This window comes from Psittacula echo (genome assembly GCF_963264785.1).
Source record: "Psittacula echo genome assembly, chromosome: 6".
Lineage (NCBI taxonomy): Eukaryota > Metazoa > Chordata > Aves > Psittaciformes > Psittacidae > Psittacula > Psittacula echo.
This window is the reverse complement of record NC_137743.1, coordinates 77,516,324-77,533,843: the sequence shown is the minus strand read 5'-3', so window position 1 is coordinate 77,533,843 and position 17,520 is coordinate 77,516,324. Positions and strand designations below refer to the sequence as shown.

Here is a 17,520-nt window from a genome sequence, read left to right as displayed (position 1 = left end):
TTCACAAGCTCAATCTCAGGAACTGCAAAGCTTGGGGAGGCCCATAGAGAAGACCAAACCAGTCACCAATGATGTTTCTGGTGTGCCATCAAACTGCTTTCCTGGCAGGAGGCTGCAGGCTTGTGTAGTGCTGTCAGGCTGGCAGTTCATGCAAAAGTCTGGAGTTCCAAATGCAGAAATGGCTACCAAAAAGACTCAGCGTATACTTTTGCAATAAACCCACTGAATGTAAGGAGTTGGCTGGATTAGGCAGTCATTAAACCAAGCGTGCAAGTGCTGATTATCTTGGGAAATAAACCATATCTAATTAAATACGGTTTTCAATAAAGCAGTAGAAAACACTTCCTGTACTTCTCTTCAAGGATATCATAGGCCAGTAAAATTATTGTTTTCACAAACAGAAACGCCTTGTCTCTCCCAAGCAACTTACAATTATTGCAGTGCACGTTACAGACTTATTTGCTGTAGGACTGTAAGAGGCCCAGCTGTGTCCTCCTGTGTGATTGTGTAGGATCTGGTTGGTGCCTTGGGTAACACAGCCTGATATGTGGGGTGAGAGGTCGTTTTGGTTCCAAACTCATCTGGTTAATGCTGTGCCTTGAAATGGGAGTTACTCGCTCATGTTAAACCCATGGGCTTTATTTATATATTTGTATGGGTGAGGAGGTGATGGTTACATGGCATCCAGCTGGCTGGTGTAACTTCAAGGAATGGGAGTAGTCAAGGGTGAATCCAAGCCAAGCTGCTGTTTTGAGAAGCTCATGACATGAAGATACTTGCTACCCCTCCTCTGCCACCTTGGTTTATGCATCTGTTCGCTTCAGCTGACAACAGGAACCTGTTCTGAACAAGAGTTAAATATTTAAATTCCCTCCTTAAGGCAAATGAAGTCACGAGGTATACCTGTTGTTTGTCTGCAGCTGTTTGTGGTGTGTACAGCTGGCACGGGGCCGTGTTAGTTCAGTTTGGTATGCCCTAGTGGGCTTTCCATGGTTAATGTGTTACCAGGACAGGAGGCAGACCTGTCGGCTTGGTTATGTGCAGAACCAAAGCTCTGCCTCCTTGCTCTGCCACCATAGTAGATTACTTTGGAGGACCCAACCTTGGACCCGTGCCCCGGTCTCTCTACTGACAGTCCGCGGGATGTATTTCACTGCCAGCTTACAGGACTGGGCTGTTTAATGTGATGTGGGCTCGCTCACTGGGGTTGATAGTGTTTGCTAAAATGTAGAGGGAGAAATTATTTTGTTGTCTGCATCAGAAAGCTTCATAGATCCTGTTTTGCACTGGTTGAAGGAAAATGATGCCACAGCTGGGTCATAGTCTCCTGGCAAAAGGCCCCTCTTGTTTTCCATCATACTAATGTGCAGCTCTAAAGAAATGCCTTAGATGTTGAAATAGGCAGAAAATCGTAGGCTGCGTTTTTGGCTTTTGTGGACAGTGCTGGGAAAAGACCACTGCTGGCTTTCAAAAAACTGCATCTTTTTGGATTGTCAGTAGAAAGGAGGTGATCAAAACTGATTCCTCCTTGTTTGGAGGGGAAATGTGTGGCATCCTGAGAGGGAAAAGGATCGGGGACAGAGCAGGCTATGGTGAGCTGTGAGGTTTTGCAAACATGGTATTTGGGGAAGAGGCATTGTCTGGACCTCTCTGTAGGGACATTTTTGAGGCAAAGTCCATTGGCAATGTCTGAAATCTGCTTCATCCTGAGAAAGACAAGATTTTCAGAAAGAACATTTTCTTCTTGTCCAGACCTCAGAATACTGGCCAGAGTCAATTCTCCTGCTAAACCTGCCATGTGTATATAAGAGTTGGAGGGTATTCCGAGGCTACTGGAACAGAAAATAAATCTCTCTGACTTAATATCAGCCTGTGTTTCAAAGTGGTTTACTTGTGAAAATCAAGAGTGGCTTTGTCTGTCCTCTTCACCCTCCCTTCCCCTCTCTCCCTTGCCTTCCATAAATTGCATCCGCTTCTTATAAATCAAATGCTCTGATTAGCACAGCTTTGGGCTTTATTCTGCATCTACTAACGTCACATTTGCTAACATGAATAACAAAGTGGGGAAGTGTACGCAGGAGGTACCTTTCTGCTGTGTATATTAGCCACATAGTATTGTTGATAAAACAGATTTCTCTGCTCACCAGGAGAATAAAATTGGAGAGTATGAATAGAAGAAAAGGCTTTCCATCTGCCTTAGCACACCTCTTTATCCTGGTGTTAAAACTTGTTTTATTTTCTTCCTGATTGGCATTTTTCAAAGAGCAGCTGCTTGCCTGTGAAGGTCTATCCTAGCTGATGCTCCGTCAATTTAGCTGTTACTTTATTCACTCCAATGGCAGGCTAATCAACCTTTTCTTTTCAAGTGTGTCAAAGTGCTGAACATGAGACAGTTTGTAATTATGGAAAATGGGAGTACACTTTTTGTCCTCAGGGCAATTAGATTAAATGATTCTGCACTATGAGCTAATACGATAAATAATCTCTTACGGTTGTTTTTCCTGAATGGTGAATTTTCCACTGAGCTTCAATGGGCGTGGAGGAACATATATAGCAAATAGTGATGATTTACAATGTAAAGCCTCAAAGCACTTTATAAAATGTGCTTCCATTGTTCCTAGCTTAGGTTATTAGGAGTTTTTGTAACCAAACAAACTCTGATCCTGATGTTTTCCCACTGCGTGTTGTGAGAGGAGGAAATAATTTGTTAGTCTGTTACTGGGCACTTCTCTGCATCCAGGAAGAGAACTTGAATGATGCTTTTAATTAAACTTTAAAGAATTAGTGCAAATTACATTTTATGTAAAATTTACGTTAAAAATGCATATAGAGTTGTCGTGGTTTAAGCCAGTCGGCAAGTCAGCCACGCAGTTTCTACTCCCCCCACCCTGCCTCCTGGAGGGATGGGGAGGAGAATCGAAAGAATGTAACTCCTACGGGTTGAGATAAGAACAGTCAGTAACTAAGGTATAACACAAATCACTGCTGCTACCACCAATAACAATAGTGATAAGGGAAATAACAAGGGAAGAGAATACAATACCACCCGCCGAAAACGAGCCCGACCGAGCAGAGCCTGCCCTTCCAGGTAACTCCCACTTACATCCCCCAGCATGACGTGCTGTGGTATGGAATACCTCTTTGGTTAGTTTGGGTCAGGTGTCCTGTCCCTGCTTCCTCCTGGCTTCTCCTCCTCCCTGGCAGAGCATGAGACTCACAAAGTCCTTGGTCAAACCAAGCATCAGTGTTATCAGCTCTGTTCCCAGGCCGACAGTCAAAACCACAGCGCTGCACCAGCCACTAAGAAGGAGAAAAAATGACTGCTGCTGCTGAACCCAGGACAATAGTTTACATTTTAATGTTCTTTTTAGTCTAGCGTGGTATATAGTCTTTGATAACCACTGACTTCTAGTATCCTGCCATTGTTTTTAGACACAGTTGAGCAGAAATGAAGTTGTACCAGGGCTCTGCTTCCTGAGCAACTGGAACTGTCAAGAAGAGAGCTTTTCTTAATTGCTTTTGAAAGTGTCAAACAAATTGGCAGTGGCAAGCCAAGACTAAGCAATAAGTGTTTTATAATGGGGATTGAGACTTTTGCAATCAAAGCACCAGCCAATGAAAATGGGATGAGGGAGTTGACTCAGTGTGCAAGAGAAGGCAATCAGAGAGAGTTTGAAAGAGTGTTAACTAATTACTGTGAATTGAGAATGCTCAGGGAAGTGAGAGGAAGAGTGAAAATGATAGTGGAAAGAAGTACCAATCGCTGGCAAATTCTGATCCTTGTGATTCTAGCGGAAAAGAAAAAGATGGTAGAGGAGCTGCTCCTGTGGGCTGGATTTATGACAATAAGAGCAAGGTTTTTGCCCCTTGTGTGCAATCTTGAGCATTCATCTGAAGCGCTAGCACTAGATGCTTGTTTTGGGGTGAATGGGTGGGAACCTTGCACCTGTCTCTTCCTGACCATGGTGTTTTGTTAGAGCACAGAGAAGCTGTTGTGCTGCTGAAAATTGACAGAGGCCTGTTTGGTGTTTTACTTTGTTAGACCTTTTGGTTTAGGACTTTGTGACAGGTCTGGCCATCTGGAGCTATGGGGCTGAAAAAGCCGTGCTATAAAAAAGCAGAGCCTTTTTCCTGAGCTAGGTGTGGGTAGTGCTTCAATTTCAGATTGCTTCTATACTTAAGCCTTAGCTAAAAGAGAACTCCAGTAAGTATTTCTGTGTGTTGTGGTAGGAGAATGTCATCTTCATTCATGGAAACCTAAAAAATCAAAGGAGAGCTTATTATAAGGTACGCTAAGCGACATGCTGACACACTCACCAGATAATTCAAAACACATGGTTTATAACTGCCTTTTAAACTAGAATCTATTCTCAACTTAGGTTCTGTAATAGTGAGGTGGCTCAACGAGTGGTATGTGGTTTAAACCTATAGTTGCAAATGTTTACTTTGCAAAGCCATTTCTCTTAATGTTGCTAAAAGGAAAAGAATAGAAGGATTCTTTGTGGTCTGTGGATCATTAAAATGTGTTAAACTGAAATGACCTTAAATGAAATTATTTTCTAAGTTTGTAACAATCAGGGAATAGGATGAAAATATATTTCTGGATCAAATAGAGTTTGAACCAGAAGACTCAAAGTTTGGGTGCTTCTGTTCTTTGTTGCTCACAGAAGGACTGTGAGCTGTTATGGTGTGCCATGAAAGTCAACAGGACAAATGAGGAGATCTGTCTTTTACTTTGAGGTAAAGTTCTTTGTTCAGACTTTGACATGAGTGTGTCTAATGCTGTATATGCAATGCCAGAAAAACAAAGAAATCTTAGTTATTTAAAACCAAGCTTGGTTATGTCTCCTCCAATGTGATTGTTGGAAGAGTGGTTGAAATGTCAGAGGTAGATTTTAGAACACTTCGATTGGGGAACTTCTGATAAGTGCATACACAAAACTTCCTTTGAAATTACTTTCTTTTGTCTGTAGCAGATAATAGTTGATACACTTGAGAAATATTAGGCTTTTCTGGATTGTTTAGATTGGAGGAAAAGCTAATGTATGCCAAGTGTCTCTTGACTAGATTGGATAAAACCAGAACTGGATAAAATCCCACCCTCTCCTCCATCGTGTTGCAGTATTAGACTCTCAGTTTCTCTGTGGAAAGAGAAAAAAACATGATTTTGTGCAATGCAGGCAGACTTAATAAATACATCAAGCAGTAAAATGTATTTTGTCAGGGGCTGTTGGGAAACTAAAATTCAGTGTATTAGAAAAGATGGATGGTTACTAAGCTGATTAACTCATAACTCATTGTATCAACAGAGAGAATACTTTCTCTGTGCTTGATGCTGACTTTGTTTTCCGGTGTGAGGCTGCTGCCAAGAAGGTTGTTTCAACAGTGAAATACTAGTTGATGGCTGAGATTGTTTGAAGGACAGCCATCCAGTCTGCAAGTTTGAAAACATCTCAGCATCTCACCTTCCTGCTGAAAGACAGTTCCCTCAGTCAACCCATGGAAACCATGGCATTGGTATTAATGTTTTCTCAATTGGCCTGTGAATGCTCCTTGCAGATTAATTTCTTTCCTCTTCATCCTACTCTTTTTTTTTTTTTGGCTTGCAAAAAGAAACATAATGTGTGCTGGAACAAGCTTTTCTGAGTGCCACACATTGTACTCTTGAATTTACAAATCTACCTGCAGCAGTGTTCAACAAATATTAACTAATTTCCTAAATATGTCCTGTAAGAGTCTGGTAAAGTGTCGCTGCTACTGTAGTTTGGATTCTGGACAGTAATGTGGATGCCAGAAATTGTGTCATGGTCTCTCAGCAGCAGTAGAACATTATTTTTTTCTAGTTCTCCAGCATATTGGCTGCATCACAAATTGACTTTGTTGTAATGCTAAAAACATTACAGCCTGTTACTTTCTCGTAAACACGTTTTCTCTTCCAGTTGAGCTACTGAGTTCCAGTGCTTCAATCACCATAGCAGTATTAAGTTTGAGTCTTAATTCAGATTCAATGGTATATGGATCAAAAGGAGTTAATGATCCTGGTTGTTGAATGGATGGCCCAAGCATCTGTGCAGAGAGAAGAATGATCCCTTAGACAATGTAAGTGAGTGAGAAAAGCAGTGAGATAGATGGACCTCTGGGTTGGTCATATCACTAGACAGGCTGCAGGAGAGGACAGGAGAGGAACACAAAGAGGGAGGAATGAATGACAGAAGCATCATTGGCAAGAGCTAGAGAGGAAGGAAGAGGTGTGATTAGCAGTAAAGGAGCCGTAAGGTATTTCATTTACCTGTTTTCCAACCTTTTCAGAGTGCTACTCGCTTGGTTTGCTGGTCTCTTGCAGGATTGCTGAGCTGAGAACATGGTGCAACCATAAAAATAAAAACCCCAAATAATCAAATATGTGATGAATCTAATACTGATGAGAGATGAGGAAGTGTACACAGTGTTGCATATGGACATGATGATAAACTGTGGACAATATGACATGCCCTCCGTAAACTTTTGGGGGGGAGCAAAGCCAGGAAGAACTGCCTGAGCTAAAGGACAGTGGTAGCAATAGTATGAACTAACTATAGTATACTAGAAAAGGCTCTATAGGGCTCTCATTGCTTGCATTGTGTTATCCATAGTACCCCCAGTTAGTTTCATGACAGAGAGCTTGCTTATCTTTAAAGGGCCTGTGGTTGCCTGTGAAAGCACTATATGGTTAGATTATTAAAAACAAATACTTGATTTATTTGAAGTTATCATAGAATCATAGAATAGTTAGGGTTGGAAAGGACCTCAGGATCATCCAGTTCTAACCCCCCTGCCATGGGCAGGGACACCCCACACTAAACCATGTTACCCAAGACTCCATCCAACCTGATCTTGAACCCTGCCAGGGATGGAGCATTCACAACTCCCCTGGGCAACCCATTCCAGTGCCTCACCACCTTCTCAGTAAAGAATTTCTTCCTTATATCCAATCTAAACTGCCCCTGTTGACGTTTGAGCCCATTGCCCCTTGTCTTCGCACTACAGCTGAATGCAGAGCTCCTGAACTGTCACAGAATGAAGATCAGGTTTCTAAAATGTTGCATTGAACCTGCAATGATTATGCGTTTCATGTTGACCTGAGTTTATTTCTGGTTTTCATACATGGATTGTTTATTCCAAGGAATAAACAATATCTGCTTTTAAGTACATACAAACACTAAATATTTTGCCAGGTGCAGTAATCTAACAGAGCTCTTGGTCTGTGGAATAGATGTTTATTTCGTGTAAAATACGCTGTGTTTGGCTACCAGATTTTTCCTTTAAATTGTATAATGCAAGTGTGTCTTTTTCCTTTAGATTTTATGTCCTCTTTCATATACTACTCATTTAAGTTTTTCCAAGGGGTTCTAATGCTCAGTTTCCAGAGTTCTTTATTCCATGAACTGAATATGGAATGCAGTTGAAACAAAATCAATATTACCCGTTCTCTGTCTCAAAATTGCTACTAAAGAAAACTAAATATAAGTAACACATCTGGATTTCTCCAAAATATATGGTGCTGCACAGCAACAAAGCACATCTGGATTCAAACTGTAGCCCAGTAGTTGCAGAGTCATGATGTTCAGAGCTCCGTGAAAAGATATTTTTGGCACTGAAAAGCTGTTGATTCCTACTATATTCTTTAATTTCACTACATGGTATCACCCTCACTGAGTTAAGAATACAGTTACTGGGAAACACTTCTGCACATTTATGCAAAAGTCCAGCAATACTCGAATGCTTGAAATGCTCAATATTTTATAAGGTTCTGAGATTTCTTCATACTTTCCAGAGTAGAAATTACATTTTATGGTATTTTTAGTCCTCAGATTCTCCTGTTTCCTTCTTTGTAAATATCTTTAGCCAGAACACACCGTTTTGATGCACTGATGTTTTGTTCAATGAAAAATATGGCATTTTGTTCAAAATGTCCCTGAAATTTGGTGAATTTATTTTGAGTTTGCTATCTTTAGAAGAACTTAGGTTATGCTTCCTTGTTCCTGGAGAAAGTCTAAGTAAGCCACTAAGAAAAGGTATCCATTTTGCTTCTGTGGATCTTCGTATTCTGAAAAGTGAATGTTTCACCACTTAGAGAACATTGACACTTGGGTTTTTGTGTTGATTTTAGTTTTGTTTAGTTCTGCCCCCCTTTGGATGTGAAGGACAGATTGTAGTTATTGCTGGTATTTATCTAATTCTCAATTGACTCTTTCTCTGCAGCTTTGCTCTGTCAGATGAAGCATATAGATCTTTAAGGGACCAGGACAAAGACCAGTGCATCCTTATTACAGGAGAGAGTGGAGCTGGGAAAACAGGTAATAAGCAGTTTTGATCTTTTTGAGAAACACTGAATGTTGTTCAGAGTCTTGCGAAGTGATGCTAGAGTCTGCAAGAGTTGGGAGATACCTGTATCTTTTTGTGTCTAGTAATTGCAGAAGATGAATGCTGTCAGGCTTGTTGGTGTAGATGTAAACTTAGATAAACTAGTGTTTTTCACATAGTCACCATGATGCCATCCTATTGCATGTTAGTACAGTGTCCTCCTCCGCATGCAGAGTCATACAAAAGTAATGCTGGTTTGTGATAAGAGTATTGCAAGGCCAGAAAACTTTCAGGCTCTCCCTGTGGGAAACATGGAGAAAACTGAATGCTCGTGGCCTTCTAGATTGGAAGACAATCCTTTGATGCTTTGCATATCTTTTAATAAATACAGGCATTTAAACTGGATTATGCTATTTATCCATGGAAAATAAATAATAGTAGCTGATTACTTTGGAAATTTCATCAGTCTTTAGCATGCTGTGCTCAGCTGCAATTCTGAGATTGGTTTAGGTACCAGAGCACTGTGTTTCTCAGGCAAAGCTGGAATTGCCTTGAAAATGACTGCTAATTTTTAAAATGGAATGGCAGAAATCAAGTAAGGATTGCATAACTGCAGACCATTTTAGGTAGGCCTTAAAAAAGAAAGAAGCCAGTTATTTTCTGAAATAACAGTTTAAAGCTGAGGTACTTGCAAAAGAGACGGCGGGTGTGAACGCGTACATCTGTTCCATGTAATTTAGGAGATTTTTCCTTTGAATCTGAGAAATGTGAAGCTTTTTATGCTTATACTGAGGAAGGCTTAAAGTGCATAACAAGAAGCTGCTTTCCAAGCCTTTTGTGAAAATGTAAAGCATAAGCTTTGTCTTTGTCTGATTAGTAACATCCAGTTGAGAAGGCTTGAAATATAATCTTGTAATATAATCCTTTTCAGTTCACTAACATGGAAACACATGTGTGTTCAGTAAAAGTGTACACTAAAATAAAATAGAATAGAATCACAGAATCACAGAATCCCAAGGGTTGGAAGGGACCTCAAAAGCTCATCTAGTCCAACCCCCCTGCAAGAGCAGGGTAACCTAGAGTACATCACACAGGAACTTGTCCAGCTGGGCCTTGAATATCTCCAACATAGGAGACTCCACAACCCCCCTGGGCAACCTGTTCCAGTGCTCTGTCACTCTCACAGTAAAGAAGTTTTTCCTGATGTTCACATGGAACCTCCTATGCTCCAGTTTACACCCATTACCCCTTGTCCTATCACTGGACATCACTGAGAAAAGCCTAGCTCCATCATCCTGACACTCACCCTTTACATATTTGTAAATATTGATGAGGTCACCCCTCAGTCTCCTCTTCTCCAAACTATAGAGACCCAGCTCCCTCAGCCTTTCCTCATAAGGGAGATGCTCCACTCCCTTCATCATCTTAGTTGCCCTGCGCTGGACTCTCTCCAGCAGGTCCCTGTCCTTCTTGAACTGAGGGGCCCAGAACTGGACACAATATTCCAGATGCGGTCTCACCAGGGCAGAGTAGAGGGGAAGGAGGACCTCTCTCTACCTACTGACCACCCCCCTTCTAATACACCCCAGGATGCCATTGGCCTTCCTGGCCACAAGGGCACAGTGTTGGCTCATGGTCATCCTGCCGTCCACTAGGACCCCCAGGTCCCTCTCCCCTACACTGCTCTCTAACAGGTTGTTCCCCAACCTATACTGGAACCTGGGGTTGTTCCTGCCCAGATGCAGGACTCTACACTTTCCCTTGTTATATTTCATCAAGTTTCTCCCTGCCCAACTCTCCAGCCTGTCCAGGTCTCGCTGGATGGCAGCACAGCCTTCTGGCGTGTCAGCCACTCCTCCCAGCTTAGTGTCATCAGCAAACTTGCTGACAGTACACTCAGTTCCCTCATCTAAATCATTGATGAAAATATTAAACAGCACTGGTCCCAGCACCGACCCCTGAGGGACTCCACTAGTCACAGACCTCCAGCTAGATTCTGCCCCATTGACCACAACTCTCTGCCTTCTTCCTTTCAACCAGTTCTTGATTCACCTCACTACCTGATCATCAAGCCCACACTTCCTTAGCTTATCTATGAGGATGCTGTGGGAGACAGTATCAGATGCCTAACTGAAATCAAGAAAAACCGTATCTACTGCTCTACCATCATCCACCCACCTAGTTACTTCCTCATAGAAGGCTATAAGGTTGGTCAAACATGACTTCCCCTTGGTAAAACCATGTTGGCTACTCTTAATGACCCCCTCATCCTTGATATGTCTAGAGACGGTGTCAAGAATAAGTTGTTCCATAGAATAGTTAGGGTTGGAAGGGACCTTAAGATCATCCAGTTCCAGCCCCCCTGCCATGGGCAGGGACACCCCACACTAAACCATGCCACCCAAGGCCTCATCCAACCTGGCCTTGAACACCGCCAAGGATGGAGCATTCACAACCTCCCTGGGCAACCCATTCCAGTGCCTCAGCACCCTCTCAGTGAAGAATTTCTTCCTTAGATCCAATCTAAATAAATAATCAAATAATCTAAATAAGTTCCTATAATATGATTGCTAGAGATTCTGTTTAGGAGTACAGACTTCAGAAAAGAGTTCGGTACTGGTATTGCTGTGAGTTTCTGAACTTCTCTACTTGTAGAGAACATTCTGGTAGATTTAGATTTGTGTAGAAATTGTGACTCTTCTGTAATTTTCATAGCCATATGGGGCATAATATGAATTATTCCTTCTTTAGAAAGGTAAGTACAGAATAATACCTGGTTTGAAATTCAAGTCAATCATCACCTCAGAATGTGTGCTATTTTGTCTCTGACATTTGATGTAACTACTGTTGCTGAAATGGGGCTATTAAATGAAAAGTCAGGTTTTCATTGAAATAAAAAAGGGGATTAAAGGGGCAGGGAAGAAGTTCCTGGAGGTGAGGAAACAAACTTCTTAGTACAGATCCTATTTAACTCAGGTTTAGATATTGGAAGCCAGAGTGTTTGGTATATTTGGGCTGGAAGAATTAGGGGTTTTTATTATTTATTTCCAATTTTGTTCTTGTTTTGCTATACGTTCATATGATAATTGATAGCAATGTTGTGCAAGAAAACATGGCACATTACCTGAATGAGTGGTGTCTTTAAATGTTCTTCTATGTTAAGGTGATGATTCCCTTCCTGGTGTCTTTACTGCACCAAACAGAGCTCCTAATGAAGGACAGGGCCATTATTTTCTCTCAGTGCTGCTTGAAGTCTATTGTCAAGTCCCTATGTGTTGTCCTAATCCATGTTATTTTGTAATAGCTTATTTGCTGCTTCAGTGTGTGCTTCTCTCAGTGGCTGAGTAGCTGTACTTAAAGATGTTGTCTGTTTTAGGAAATACTTCAAATAATTTGGTACTTCCAAATCCATTTCTGAAGGAAATGGATTCTTAAAAGTGAGACCTAGATTTGAGGCACAATTATAGGAGATGCGAGGCCTTATGTGCACCTCTGTAATTCTTGTTCCCTGCTTGCTCCCTGTGTTGCAGGCTTGCTCGGTTTCCTCTACAATGTGGGAAAGTAATGTAACACTGGCAAACAAATGTCATTGAAAAGGAAAGAATCAAAATCCAAGGCGTAACTTCTTGTTTGTCAGTTCTTTCCTGAAATGAAACCCTTAAATTTGTAACAGATCTCTGAAGAACAAGTAATGGGTGTTTTTTATGACCGCTGCCTTGAGCTGGTTGGGATTGCAGCTGTTGGTAATTACATTGTATATCATCTGATATTGCCTCAAATTTCACTCTCCTGCATCATCCTAAACGTTACAGACTGTTTATAAACAGAATGCATTCTCAGCTGCTCTCTGTCATGATGAGCAAAAACGTAAGGGTTGGATGTATTACTTAATATTTGTTTCTGGCTGTGTATGGGTGATTGATACCCATAGGAACCCAGCTTTGAGAGTCCAAAAATTGTTCTAGACTATGTAAAAGCGTGTACTTTCAAATTAGTTTCATTGTTTAAATGAATGCTTCACTTTCTCTACTTCGAAACAGACTGCATAATGTTATGTGATGTTACCCGGTTACTTGTAGTGTGCTTTTAGAGTTGCAATTACATTGTGTAGTGTTGTATGTTTACACTTGTGTTATTGTTTATCTACTGATATAAACTGATTATACTTTGTGACTAGAAACTGCTCAGGCCTATTTTCTTCAGGCTAGATTAAAACACCTCTCCCGTGAAGACAGACTGAAAGAGCTGGAGTTGTTCAGCCTGGAGAAGAGAAGGCTCTGTGGAGCCTTTAGAGCAGCTTCCAGTGCTTAAAGGGGCTACAAGAAATCTGAAGAGGGACTTTTTTCAGTGGTGTGTAGGGACAGGACAAGGGACAAAGGGAATAACTTTAAACTGAAAGAGGGTAGATTTAGATTAGGTATTAGGCAGAAGCTCTTCCCTATGAAGGTGATAAGGCCCTGGCACAGGTTGCCCAGAGAAGCTGTGGCTGCCCCATCCCTGACAGTGTTCAAGGCCAGGTTGGACACAGGGGCTTGGAGCAACCTGGTCTAGCGGAAGGTGTCCCTGCTCATGACAGGGGGTTGGAACTGCGTGATCTTTAAGGTCCCTTCCAGCCCAAACCTTTCTATGACTCTGATTTCCAACATGTCAGCTAGTGATAATGTTCTTTCCTTACTAACTGCCTCCTACAGAAGCTAGGTAAAAAAGGAGTAGGTAATGTGCAATATCCACTGGTGGCTTCTTCAGCTTGAGAAGGCTCTAGGTATTTACAGTAGGGCTACTGATGTAATGGCATGTGTCTCATTGCAGGATGTGTTCCTTTCTCATTTCCAGATGATACAATAATGTAGAAGAAAACGGAGATGAAATGTGCTTACAGTTCCTGCCTGGCATGGTGAAAATGTGATGGCGATCAAGTCTGCAAATCATTTTATGGCCTATTCACCAATTCTTACAACTATTTTATTTTGCTCTCTCCCCCACAGAGGCAAGCAAACTTGTGATGTCATATGTAGCTGCTGTGTGTGGAAAAGGGGCAGAGGTTAATCAAGTAAAAGAACAACTTTTGCAGTCAAATCCAGTTCTTGAAGGTAAGACTCTTATGGAGCATGTATCGCCTTGTGTGTATCAGCATTCCTGCTGAGCTGCTTTGGAAAACTGTGTTGGTTCTTGTTTTATCGTTATTTGGTGTCCAAAACCATAGGAAATGCTTTATGTGAACACAGCTACAAGATTTTGTTCAGTTATGGGAAGGTTTTCTTGAGAACAAACCCGATTCCCTTATGCTGGGAGAGCTTAGGAAGTTAGGTCATATTTCCCAGACTCCTCTTGCAGCTCTCCAAGGGCATACCCTTTCTTAACCCTGCCTGGATGATGCTTGGCTATATCAAAAGACTTCAGTCCCTCTGATTCATTTCCTCCCAAATTATATTATTATTATAGTCTCTAGTAAATAAACAAGCTCTGTAAAGCATTATTTTTCTTTAGGAAAAAAAGAAAAGGGTGAAAAAACGGACCTTAGAAAAAAAAAAAGCCAATCCATAAGCATGCCTGTTGTTCCCTAAGACTTATTGTTCCCTGGGTCTGGTGACTTTGTTGGCCTGTCTTCCTTTCCTGCTCTCCCATGAAAGACTTATTTTCTCTTAGTTAATTGTTTTAATTTAAAGACATTGGCTGTCAGAAACAGGATTTTAATTTTTCCTTGAGATAGGATATATCCCCCTCAAAGATTGCAGTTTTGTCCCATTGTCTGATAATTGCATTCAGAAGTGCCTTGGTTAGCAGTGACTTATTTAGGTCTTGATTCCTGGCTCAGTCCTTGCGTAGCTCTCTAAGCTAACTGCGCTGAGACAAATTCTCATGACCACTGTACAATGGTTCTGCATTATGGCCCGATGATATGCAGTGTTTGTAAGGCTGTTGAGTATCAGTATTGTATTTACTGCCTAGCTATATGTACCATGATTTGAAGTTTATAGGGAACAAGCACTCCACAAGTGAGAACTGGGGGAGGGAAGTAAAAATGGAGGGAGGGAAGGGAATGCAAAAGTAGGCTGAGAGCAGTGGTGAACTGGGTGGGTAAAATGTGGTCGTTGACTGTTGACATGTAGTCACTGACAAAACAAACATTGTAAGCAAAGACTTGGAAGGATGAAATGTTAAAACGTAAGAATAATAAAAATGCTGGATGAGCCTTTCTTTGATGATGAGATACATTCCGCTTGAAGCTGAATGAGGGGATTGCAATCTTCCATTGTTTTGAATTCACAGAGAAAAGCGGTGTTGCTTTTACCACTGTTCTGGAAGGCAGATTTAAGAGGTAGACAGAAATAGTATGGGAAGTGTGGAGGTTTTTTTTCCAAAGCTAGATTGTTCCCTAGGGACTGCCAAATGTATTATATTTCTTGTTGGTTTGTGAATATTTGTTTTCATGCAAGAGGAATAGACAAAGCTTACAGAAGACTGCCTTATCATTTTAAGGTGTTATCTGTTCTACTTACTGCTCTGGTAGCTGACTATTTAACTTGTTGGAAGGTGAGACACTGGACTATTCCACAAGGCTTCTAAGCAAGCCTGGCTGCTTACATATGCTTTAGACAGAAATAAAGCATTTGTGGTTAGATTTATTTTTCTTTGGTTATGTAGATGTGTTTCAGTTGAGCTGCCATGCAAGAAAATGACAGAAATGTTACATATGCATAATTTATCTTTGGGGATTTTTGTTTTTTAACTGCAGGTGCTACTGTAAATTAACTTCTGGAAACAATGAACTTAAGGGAAAACTGAGGAATGTCTCTCATGCTTTATAATGGAATGTTTGTGCTTGATTCTGTGCAGTTATAAATGACTCTACTGTTCAACACTGTTTAAGAAAATGCAGCTCAGAGATTTGGTTGTTGAAAATATGATTTATTGCAGGGCATAAAGATTTTAAAAACAATTATTTCACTTATCCTGGGCCTTCAGGAGCAAAAAACTTTTCCTTTTGGCTTCAGTTCTTTGATCAAGAATAAGTCTACTCATGCAAGTTGAATCCTAAAAGCATGTATTTATTTCTGTCCAAAAACATTGACTTGACTTGATCTTTGAAAATATATATATGCTATATAAATAAATACTGGGATAAATAAAGTCTCTTGTTGGAATAGGAGCACTATATTTAATAACGTAGGGGACACTTCTGTTTGACTCAACATGCTTTGAGAATGTGTGATGTTTAGAGGTTGAAGTGCCCTCCAGTCTGAGTTCTTGTCCTGCCTATGTTCAAAGTTGACGGCTGCCCCTACCTGAATGTAGGGGGGCCTGGGAAGCCCTTCCTCTGAGATTTTTCATTGTCAGAAAACTTGTGCTAAAGTAATTAAAACTTAGTTTAGGTCAAGCTGAGGAGACCGTGTTAAACTTTCATTGTAAATCACATTATTTCAGCTGATTAATGTTCAGCTTAAGCCAGGACAAATGTGTTGAAATAGCATAAATAAAACCGTCTCAAACCATTGATTGAACTGTCCCGTGCAAACAATTTTCAAGGATCATTCTGTAATTTCCTCAGTTCTGGCCTCAATCTTTTACCGTCTTCAGTTGGAAACTAAGATTCATTTCTTCCTCTAAATCGAAGAGAAAGAAGTATTCCTTATATTTAAAGTTATTTGGGTAATAACGCTTTAAATTTGATCCAAACCCCAAGGATATGTGCTCAACCCAGGTGCAGCTTTGTCTTGGAACTATTTCCACTTGTATGTTTTCCTTTCACTTCTTTAAACAAAGGAAGTACTGAGACAAAACTTCCTTGGACTTCCATGGGTGTTTTCTCATCTGTGATCATGTCTGTCACACTCCATGTATCCCCGGCGACTGATACCCCGAAGTTTGATTCCTTTAATCTATAAACAGTCATAGATATCTTTCACATTTAAATATTTTATACTGATAGTTTTTGTTGTTATTTGTTTTTCTCTTTCTCCAGCTTTTGGAAATGCCAAAACTGTGAGGAATGACAACTCCTCTAGATTTGTAAGTATTTTCTTCAGGGCTGAACTTGAATTCCTTTTAGGGAGAGCATGCTATGTTGGTGGCTCTTTCTCTTTTACCTTGTGTCAGACATCAAGGCACCTGTGAGGAGGGCATGAAGAATTTGGAGGGAGAAGTTTCTTACAGTTGTCTGTGGGCTGTGGTGTTTGGAGAAGGCAAACACCTTCAGCTGCAATCAGTATTTCATTTGGTACATTCAAACATGTTCTCCTTCGGCAGTGTGTTAGTAGTGCATTATTAGCAGTCGTTTAAAACATGCAGAAATCCTGTTGGTTCCTGATGCGGGCACTAAGTTCTGCTGAGAATCGATGTTGAGGCTAAAAAAAAAAGGAAAATAAAACTAAATAAATTAGGATGTGACAGTCTGTGGCCGGATGGAAACATAATTACAGCACAGCTGGAGTCTTTAGTTTTCTGGCACTGGTGGCTTTAATGGTGGTGACCATGTCCCTAGCAACTGGTCTGCTTAGCAAATTGATCTTTGTGTGATCTCCTTTGGCACCAATACCTATGCATTTTTTGTTAAAATTACTACTTCAGGTTCTCATTTTCTCTCTGATGTTTCAAACTGTGCTCACACCTTTAGTTTTAATATAAACATTTATAAAGTTACTTTTTTTGCTTATATTCTTTATAATGAACTGGTTGAATTCAGGCATTTTTTTGGCATGAAACTGAATGTGGAATTACAGAAGTTGACAATTGGCCAAAAGTGCAAACTAGAGTTGGGAGATTCAGATATGTGAGTACTCATCATAGTTTCTCCTGCTAAAATCGGAAGACTGAATGCAACTTTGTGATTTGCTCACTTGTGTGCAGAAGAGTAATATTGTGAGCTGCGTAAAGTAGACAACAGAAGACAAATTAATACACTGGGAAAATGCTGCGTTGCCAGTAAAAACAAATGGATAAAAGCTGGGATATTGTGACACTGGAAAGTGTCTTTTGTCCACATGGGAGATGTCTCTTTCCTTCCTTTCTGATTCTCAAGGGTTGATGATATTGTGAATGCTCTTTCTGCAGCTGTCATTGCCTCTTCTTGTGAGCAGAGCAAAGGGTCTTCATTGCAAGGTCAGGGGCAAAATTTGAAGTGCTGTGGAAAATTTTTGGGGATAGAAAGGGTAGAAAAAATGCAGCTATGGGAGCTGG

The 17,520-nt window shown here is 40.7% G+C and overlaps 1 protein-coding gene across 4 annotated transcripts in view; it reads left to right on the top strand.

Annotated features, from left to right (window-relative positions):
* MYO1B (myosin IB) overlaps positions 1–17,520 on the top strand; it is a gene marked incomplete at both ends in the record, with an annotated part of 100,174 nt that overhangs the window by 28,993 nt on the left and 53,661 nt on the right. For all 4 annotated transcript variants that reach the window (XM_080621399.1, XM_080621398.1, XM_080621397.1 and 1 more), the window contains 3 exons: positions 8,242–8,336; positions 13,329–13,433; positions 16,307–16,353. In XM_080621399.1, coding sequence (XP_080477525.1) covers positions 8,242–8,336; positions 13,329–13,433; positions 16,307–16,353 — 247 coding nt within the window. The remainder of the gene's footprint in view (positions 1–8,241; positions 8,337–13,328; positions 13,434–16,306; positions 16,354–17,520) is intronic.